The 9,685-nt window shown below is 45.1% G+C and overlaps 1 protein-coding gene and 2 long non-coding RNA genes across 3 annotated transcripts; 1 reads left to right on the forward strand and 2 right to left on the reverse strand.

The window, feature by feature from the left end:
• Positions 1-391: 391 nt before the first annotated feature.
• fgb (fibrinogen beta chain) lies at positions 392-4,052 on the reverse strand. The gene is given in 7 exon segments (XM_024143195.2): positions 392-1,240; positions 1,242-1,365; positions 1,802-1,907; positions 1,910-1,958; positions 3,239-3,366; positions 3,627-3,749; positions 3,924-4,052. Coding segments are annotated over 7 exon segments (711 nt in total). The 5' UTR covers positions 3,997-4,052; the 3' UTR covers positions 392-1,132.
• Positions 1,395-2,013, forward strand: LOC139026014 (uncharacterized). Its single transcript, XR_011477724.1, has 2 exons — positions 1,395-1,694; positions 1,738-2,013. It is a non-coding gene; the product is annotated as an uncharacterized lncRNA (long non-coding RNA).
• Positions 4,053-4,224: 172 nt separating the features above from the next.
• LOC139026013 (uncharacterized) lies at positions 4,225-5,047 on the reverse strand. The gene is made up of 3 exons (XR_011477723.1): positions 4,947-5,047; positions 4,489-4,668; positions 4,225-4,245 (listed from the first exon to the last, which is right to left on the reverse strand). It is a non-coding gene; the product is annotated as an uncharacterized lncRNA (long non-coding RNA).
• Between the last annotated feature and the right edge of the window lie 4,638 nt (positions 5,048-9,685).

A 9,685-nucleotide genomic window follows, 5' to 3' on the forward strand; every position in this document is an offset into this window, starting at 1 on the left:
AAACTGACCAGGAGGACAGCAAGCCAAATCCGACAGAAAGGTGAACATCTACCTTGGGCAGCGCGCAAAAAGAACAGATGGTAACAATCTGACCCAAGCAGGACGCGGTTACAAACTCGTCTCTGAAAGGGACCATTTAAATAGACTATCTTCTGTGATTAACGTGTTATTTTTTCTTCGTAAAATGTTAAAAATGCACATTAAAAAAGTTCAAGCTAAAGTATTCTGACACGCACCACACTACACCATAATTCTCTCTCTCTCGTCTCCTCCGAATTATTATTACAGCTGCGCATATTATGCATTGTTACAGGTCACTTCATCCCATTCACATTCCAGGTAATGATCTGATGGCTGTGAGTTGATACAATGATGACGAGGAAACATGAAATAAGTTCCACAATATGTTTTTATTGAGCAACGTAAGGGACAGTCCTCTGTTCATATATATATATATATATAAATATGTTTTTATTGAGCAACGTAAGGGACAGTCCTCTGTTCATATACTGTATATATATATATATACACCTGTCCCAAAGCACACAATCACACACACAGGGACACACAGCGACAAAAACATGTTTTTTTAATCTTCTTTTAAACTCCTCTTTTTACTTGACTTTTCTCTGTTTAACTTTATTTAAAAAAATAAGACATCAGGTTCAGGTTTGAAACAACATCCTTTAAACTCTTTTTCTCCAGTGTCTTTTATAAAAGCCCTATTGAAGTCATTATACGTTTCCTTTAGTGTTTGAGATTTAGATCAGATTTGACACATTGGGGGGAAACTGAGTGCTGCTCTCTGTTGGCTCTCACATACAATATGAATATGAATATGAATATGTACAGCCTCCGAGCCAGTGGCTTGTTTTCATTGATCCCCTCTAAAATCAGGGGCTGATTTAGACCTGGGACTACCAGGTGGCTGCAGTTCATGATCAGGTAGAACAGAAAATCAGCAGGCTACGGACCTCGTAGGGTCAGAGTTGAACCCTCCTGGTCCTGGGTACCGAAAGGGGTGCAAACTTTTGTTTTTTGACACACCTGATTCAGCTAAAGGTTACTTCCTGTGTCTCTCGATGTGTGTCTGTGTGTGTCCCCGTGTGTGTCTGTGTGTCTGTCTGTGTGTCTACCGCGAGGCGAAGTAGGGCCTGATCTTCATGCAGATGGCTTTGAGAGAGTACCAGGATCCCTTCCAGTTCATCCACACCATGCCGTCATCCGTCCCGTGTTTCGCCCATGTACCGCGTGTAAGCCCCGCCCCAGTAGTAACGGCCGTTTGGATTGGCTGAGTGACACCTGTTGTACCACCAGCCACCGCCGTCCTCACGGGAGCACTGCTTGGACGGATCACCTGGAGTCCTGTTAGAGGGGGGGGGGGGGGGGGGGGAGAGGAGGGAGGCAGACCAGAGAGGATGTTTTTGATTGACTGAACAAAAATCCCTAAACCAAATGTAATTCTTGGAGAGCGTTGTTGTCTGCGGGTTTTCAAACCTCCCCGTACTTGGTTGATCAACTAAGATTAAGGATTAGTTGGACTCCCTCCACCTGGTTGTCTAGGTCTTCATTGATTAGATCGGAACTCCCTCACCTGGTTGTCTAGGTCTTCATTGATTAGTTAGGACCTCCTCTCACCTGGTTGTCTAGGTCTTCATTGATTAGTTAGGAACCCACCTCACCTGATTGTCTAGGTCTTAATTGATTAGTTGGACCTCCCCTCACCTGGTTGTCTAGGTTTTAATTGGAAAATAACTAGCAGACATGCAGCCCCCCCCCCTCATCCAGCATCATCCCATACCAGTTATCGTTGTCTCTGTCGTAGGTGCTGAACATCATTCCATTGTGGATGGTCATGGTCCGGTTCTCTCCATACAGCTCCGTGCTCCCGTCCAGCATCACGTTACGGCCGTTCCTGAATACCCATCGATCGCCAATATGTAGTTGGACGTCTCGCCCTGCAATACATTAATAAATCAATCAGGATTTTTTCATACTTAAAAAAAAAAACAATACCTTTTTCTCCCCAATTTCGTGACATCCAATTGGTAGTTACAGTCTTGTCCATCACTGCAACTCCCGTACTGGACTCAGAGGCGAAGGTCGAGAGCCATGCGTCCTCCGAAACACGACCCTGCCAGCCGCACTGCTTCTTGACACACGTCACTGCTGTCCTGTATTATACCTGGTAAGCCAGCTGCACCAATAATCTTTCAAGAAGACATTGTGCAGATGTACGGAAGCGACGTGCGATTCAACGCGGACCGCGCCGGGTTGCGCAGGTCAGGAGTTGAGCTAGTAGACGGCTGGCTAAACCTCTTTCCTGGCAGCCTGCCCACGAAAGTAGCTAAGAGCGGACATCGCGCGCCTTAAAGCACACTCCGAGGCTTCCTTACCGTCAATGATCCCCGTACTGCACCACTTTAGGCCGAGGGTCTCCGGAGGATCTCGCACCAGAACGAGACCTAACCGTTGCGGACAGCCTGAGCACAAGCACTGGTCGCGCCATACCAGAGAGGCGCTCCGAGCGAATTAATTCACGCATGCTCGGGTAACTTAAAATATTTAAGCCAGTTTCAATGTGCACACTTTACCACAACTACTTGTGTCCTGTGCCACAAGTGGCTGATCGGCACTTGTAAGCGGCCCAACTCCAGACCCATGGACTCGGACCGTCCTCATAAGAAGATGCCAATTGACGATCTGCTTGGCCGTTTAGGGGATACTATCCGGCTGGCCGATTGGGGATCGGATTCCGCTGGGCCATTGGGCGACTACCTAATCCTCATGTGCGCCAGCTGAACCCATTTTGGGGAATCACTATTCCGCTGGCCGTTTGGGGGATCTATTCCTGCTGGCCGCGTTTGCGGCAGATCCTCCGAGGTTCCCGATGGCCCGTTTGGGGATTCTATTCCGCTGCCGTTTGGGGATCTATTCCGCTGGCCGTTTGGGGATCTATTCTGCTGGCCATTTAGGAAATATTTGTTTGGAAAGTGTAGATGTATGGTAAACTGTCTGTCTGTCTGTCTGTCTGTCTGTCTGTCTGTCTATTCCTTGTATAGTAAAGGTACTATTACCTGTGTGGTAAACTGTTGGTTACGGTGCGTGGCTGTGTTACCTGTATGGTAAACTTTCTGTACTGGGCGTGGCTGTGTTACCTGTATAGTAAACTGTTTGTACTGGGCGTGGCTGTGTTACCTGTATGGTAAACTGTTGGTACTAGGCGTGGCTGTTTTACCTGTATGGTAAACTTTTTGTACTGGGCGTGGACCTTGTTGCCAGTCCAATCCTCCATCTCCATGAGGACCTCAGTGGGTCCCTGCTTGGTCAGCTGACTGATGCGGTCGTTACCCAGCCAGTACTCCCCTGTCACGTGACACAGGAGAAACACACGGTAAGTGACATCATGACTTTACATTTTATATTGAGAATTTTTTTTGAATTTGGAGTTTACCTCCTAAAACTGACTGAATATAAATTAATTATTAATTAATTATTAATTAATTATTAATTAATTATTAATTAATTATTATTAATTATTAATTAATTATTATTAATTATTATTAATTATTATTAATTATTAATTAATTATTATTATTAATTATTAATTATTTCTTTTCTCTCACCTGGAGTGTTGCAATGTCCCTTTCCGACGTCGAAGGCGATATTCCCGAAACCGCTGCGGTAGTTGTCCCAACGCCGGCCAAAGTCTACAGACCCATCCTTCCTGTTCTGAATAGTGGTCCAGCCTGAGATATTAAACAGATCAAATAAAGGATACATGGATAGAACATTCTATCCGATTCTCTTCCCTTCTCCAAAAAAGCGTGCACTTTTTCACTCCCCCTCATGCATTTAGAAGTACTAGACATATACACAAGCACGGCTGGAGTGAGAGAGAGAGAAGCAGACAAAGCACCCACCTCCTTTCTGTGTGGTCTGGTCACAGTACACCTTGTAGGGCTGGTAGAAGGAGTCAGGCTGGATCAGATACATCCCAGAATCCCTTCCTCCTTTCCTGAGAAGATGTCCTCATCTACTCCTTACCTGGGAGAGGAGGGAGGGAGGGGGGGGGGGTAAGTTATAGAGAATTCCCTATTGGGTGACAGTGATTTTGAAGTGGCAGGCAGGGTCACCTATCATGAGAGCATGAGGTCGAGACTGACCTACTGTATAGCTCGTTTCCACACACAGAACCAACCACTCCCACCCACAGAAACCACTCCCACCCACAGAACCACACCACTCCCACACACAGAACCAACCACCACAGAACAACCAACTCCCCACACAGAACCAAATCCACACCAGAACAACCACCACACAGAACCAACCACTCCCACCACACAGAACCAACCACTCCACCCACAGAACCAACCACTCCGACCCACAGAACAACCCACGCCCACCCCACAGAAGCCACCACCCGACCCACAGAACCAACCACTCCACCCACAGAGCCACCGCACCCGACCCACAGAATCAAACCACTGACCCACAGAACCATCCACCCACAGAACCACCCACCCACTGTCCGCATCCTCACCAGAGACAACAGGTATGGGGCAGGAGACAGTGCACGGCTCTTTGCATTCTTCCCTCTGGGCCAGGATGGCCTCTCCACTCTTGAATCTTCAACCGGATCTTCTCAAGGACCCTTGAAGAATCCTGAGGAAGAAGAAGACTTTGTTATGCACTAATGAATGAACCCCTGGTTCAATACAGACGCTACGCTAAGGAAGTGTTTCAGCAGTGACCGTAGGATCTCTATGGAGTGAGTTGAATGCAACGCTAAGGAACTGTTTCAGCTTGACCATAGGACTCCATGAAATGAGTAGATGTTTTTTCAGTGATGTCTTGAGATGCTAATAGCTGTACCTTGCCCTTCCGATATACACACACCACACACCACACGCCACACACACCACACAACCACAAACACAAACCTAATGTTAGAGGGGAAGACTGTGTCTATAGCCTCCTTTGCAAAGGCATGCTGGGACTCCAGACTGTCCGTGTACTGACTCACCAGGTCACCATCTCTGTGGAGGGGAAAGGAGATGAATGGGGGAGAGAGGGGGGAGGGAGATGAGATGGGGGAGAGAGGGGGGAGGGAGATGAGATGGGAGAGAGGGGGGAGGGAGGAAAGGGAGATGAGATGGGAAGAGGGGGGAGGGAGATGAGATGGGAGAGAGATGAGATGGGGAGAGAGAGGGAGGGAGGGGAAAGGGAGATGAGATGGGGGAGAGAGGGGGAGGGAGAGGTATGGGGTACGGGAGAGGTATGGTACGGGAGAGCGACAGGAGAGGGGGGGAGTTCGGAGGAGATAGAGAGAAGAGAGGAGAGCATGCTTAGTATACTTGGCTAACATATGACAGCACTATAAGGTAGTGTATATGTTTAGTTATTGGTCAGAGCTGAGTATGGACCGCCATTTCCTGAGACACATAAATACGTGTGAACGTCGGGACACTGTCCACTGCGTGAGGTGGGACACTGTCCTGCGTGAACGTCGGGACAGCTGTCCACTGCGGTGAACGTCGGGACCTCTGTCCACTGTACATGTTTACTTGTCTTGGTCATTGTATGTAATGAGCACATATTATGCTAGGCCTTACCATTGCTGACTAGCCGTGGTCTCTCTATCAGTACGGAGGACATTGTCCATATTAAAGTGGTGTGTGTGTGTGTGTGTGTGTGTGTGTGTGTGTGTGTGTGTGTGTGTGTGTGTGGTGTGTGTGTGTGTGTGTGTGTGTGTGTGTGTGTGTGTGTGTGGTGTGTGTGTGTGTGTGTGTGTGTGTGTGTGTGTGTGTGTGTGTGTGATGTGTGTACTCCGTTGCTGACTAGTTGTCTCTCTCTCAGCGCTGTGGACACTGCCGTTACGTAGAGTATAGATGGTGTTCGAGGATCTCGACAGGTCGTCAACATCTTTCTTGCATCTTCTTCACTTATCTTTCACGTTCCTCTCTTGTTTCAGCATGGCTGTCTTCAGCTCAGCAGCCGGTAGGACACAGCACCCGCCCTGTAGAGCCGGAGGAGGACGGACACGCAGGATAATGTAGATGCTAATGGCTAAGGAAGTGTTACGGCTGTAAGCATAGGATTCATTATGGCAGAGATGGTAGAGCTAATGCTAAGGAAGTGTTACGCGTCTGTAACCATAAGATCTCTATGGCAGAGATGTAATGCTAATGTTAAGGTAGTGTCTTCCGCTTTGAACGCAAGGATCCTTATGGCAGAGATGGTAGATGCTAATCTAAGGGAAAGTGATACGCTGTAACATAAGATCTCTATGCAGAGATGTAGATGCTAATGCTAAGGTTTGTGTCGTTCCACACCAGCCTGGTAAACAGCAACACCCCCTAACTTATTACCTAGATACAACTCTCTCTCTAGGGTCGAGGAAGACTAATCCAGCCTCTTGGATAAAGTCTAATGTAATTGATGTGATACAATTGTAATTTATTTGATATTGTCTGAATATGTGTATATATTGTTCTGAAAACATAAATAAATATAATTTCACAACAACAAAATTAACTGATTTGGTATTGATGAATGATAGAATGATGCATTGGGACCACACACACATGCACACAACACACACGTACCACGTACCACGTACAACACACACACACACACACACACACACACACACACACAACACACACACACAACACACACACACACACCACACACACACACACAACACACACACACACACACACACACACAACACACACACACACCACAGAGAGCCTTACTCCTCACACATTTGTTCTGAGGCATGTGTACACCCCCCAGCCTCCGGTTGCTCATCCTTCTCCTGCGCCATGCTTCTGGCGGAGCCGCCGTGGGTCGCCCGCGGTATTGGCTGCCGCCGCTGACGGGAGGTGGGTTGTTACGGGCGGGGGTGTAGGTCTCACTCCTCTGGACAAGGGACGGTGACCGCGAGGGTCTCCACTCTTTCGGGCTGAGGGGGAAGGGAGAGAATGAGAAGAGGATATGAAGACAGAGAGTGAGGGGGGAGCGAGAAGAGGGAGAAAATTGAATGGTGTTTGCCTTGGGCACTGTTGCAAGAGAGATTCAGTGTAAAGAGTAAGGAACACTGAGGGTTGAATTAATCCCCAAAAGACACACTATTGAAAGACACACTATTGAAATGACACACTATTGCATTTGAACACACATTGACATGACACACTATTGAAAAGAAACACTATTGAAAAGACACACTATTGAAATGACACACGCTATTGACATGACAACTATTGAAAAAGAAACACTATTGAAAAAGACACACTATTGAAAAGACACACTTTGAAATGAACACACCTATTGAACATGACACACTATTGACATGACACTCATTTAAAGACACACCACTGAAAGACACCTATTGAAAGACACACTATAGAAAAGACAACTATTGAAATGAACACACTATAGAAAGACACACTACTGAAAAGACACGATCGAAACACATATGAACACAGACACACTATTGAAAGAGCTCCACTTACATCTGTTTTATCCCCCTGTGAAAGATAAACAACAAAAAACATTAAAAACATGACAAGGTAAACAAATTATCATTCAAAGTGTCTTATAGGCTATATGAGAATAACATTACACATTTTGTAATGTACACACCATTTTGGAGGTGGAACACAATGGTCATCAACTTCAATTTGAACTCTTATAATACTAATAAATTGCATATTTCATTTATACTAATAACATATAGTAAATATATAGTATTTTAGTCCCGATCAGGACTCAACCCCGGGTTCAGCGACTGTCGTCCTTAGCCGTTACGCCAAGAGATCCAAACCTCTTGACGAGGTTGCTATGTGTCGGGTTAAACCAGTTGAATGACAGGGAAAAATGTAAATACACATCCCCGAACGTAATATTTTATTTTCTGATAAAGTTGCATATTTTTWRRAARGGSYTWRKKSYTGAGCGATTAACCGAAATGTCAGTTATTTTTCAACTTTTTTAAACAACTGTTCAACTATTCCGAATTCCATTTTGTTTTTTCCTTTTTCTTTCTGTGAGTTCACTGTGTCATGTCACCAGTGTTGCCTGGCAGCTAACGCCAATTAATGAAAAGAATACGAGATCGCGCAGCGGCTTATTCGGACACAATAAGGAGCAAGAAAGCGCGTGATCCTCATCTCCTTATGAATTCTGGATTGGCCAGGTAGCTTAAGCAAATCCCAGGAACTCCCATGTGGAGCACTCGTACTAGATGGCTTGTGGTGTCAGCTGCGTATTCTATTTTGTTCCTTCGATATCGTAGACTCAGAGCCACTACAGGTGGTCACTTGGGAGGCGCGTCCTTGTCTCTACGTTTTGTTTTCGAGACTGATGTTACAAGTCTACGCTAATAGGTAAAATTCGCTAGCTGAGCGGTAACCAACACAAGCAACGGTATTTGAGAGACAATCGTGAATTCCTGGGACTGTAGATTTTATTTTTCACCAAACATTGGAGTAAATGTAGTTTAGCATGTTGTCAATCAATCTAAACCAACGCTGTCTTTTTGCCCCATAGTTGCGTAACGGACTACGGTTTTGCTAACAACCAAACCCTGTCTGTTTTCCCATCAGTTGCGTCGCGTGGGTTTTGTTTGCTAAAACAACCACACCGTCTATCCAGAGCACAATAATATTGATCTCTCCTCTGAGCGACTGCGACGGCAAAATAAAAGACGACAGTCAAGCTAGTTCCAGCCGTTGTATTTCAGTTTCACTGTGATATTCTCAGCTTGATTTAGAGCTCTTTGCCACATGAAACAAATACTAAACTATTTGCATAGGATTGGAAGAAGAAAAACGAAGACGCAGTTCTCTCCTTGGCTCACAGACGTGAGAAAAATCACTTCATGTTTAAAGTTGTAAATGAGTCTGTACACCACGCTTAGTGGAGTTTTTGCGTCTGCTCAGCGGGAGTCTCAGGAGAACATTCTCTGTCGACAGTTATTAAAAATGCAACGGTGCCAAATATTGTACTGTCCACTAAGTACGATCAGATGTTATTCTACAGTTTATAATTTCATTTGGTACTATATTTAGAAGCTTTCAAGTCATTTCAAGCCCCTTATTCACCCACTTTTGTTTGAATAAGAATAAAATGTTTAATTATTTTTTCATAAGCATTTGCTTTATGTAACTTGAGCGGAAACTGTTTTTTATTTTGATAATCGTTTGTAGACTTAAATTCCACTTTGCATTATGTTGATGCCTGTAACAAGCAGATATTCCTAGTTTATAAAAGTCCCATGATGGTAGTGACTGCCCTATTACTGCTATTCACTTTTTATAATCCTCAGTATTACATAAATACTCTAAATTGTCCTGTGAGGCTGTCATTGTAGGCTGTCCTTGTGAAATTACAGAGTTTTGTTCTTCAACTGGACTTGCCTAAAGTTAAAAATATGACTCTCAATACCGAGCTATAATACACTGATCATGTATTTTCAGGCTGGCAGGCAACTTGCTGCTCTTCGTCTTTTTTTCCTGTCTTGCTCTGCACCCAGACCGGACAAGTTTAAACGGGCGTCAACGGATGGGAGGTCATTTGCTAGTTACATTACATATGTTTTCTGTTGACGTTGAAATAGTTGGAAACTACAACTCCCACTAATAGGCTGTCATCTGATTTATTTCAACAGAAACTT

This window comes from Salvelinus sp. IW2-2015, unplaced genomic scaffold (assembly GCF_002910315.2).
Source record: "Salvelinus sp. IW2-2015 unplaced genomic scaffold, ASM291031v2 Un_scaffold3732, whole genome shotgun sequence".
NCBI classification, from domain to species: domain Eukaryota; kingdom Metazoa; phylum Chordata; class Actinopteri; order Salmoniformes; family Salmonidae; genus Salvelinus; species Salvelinus sp. IW2-2015.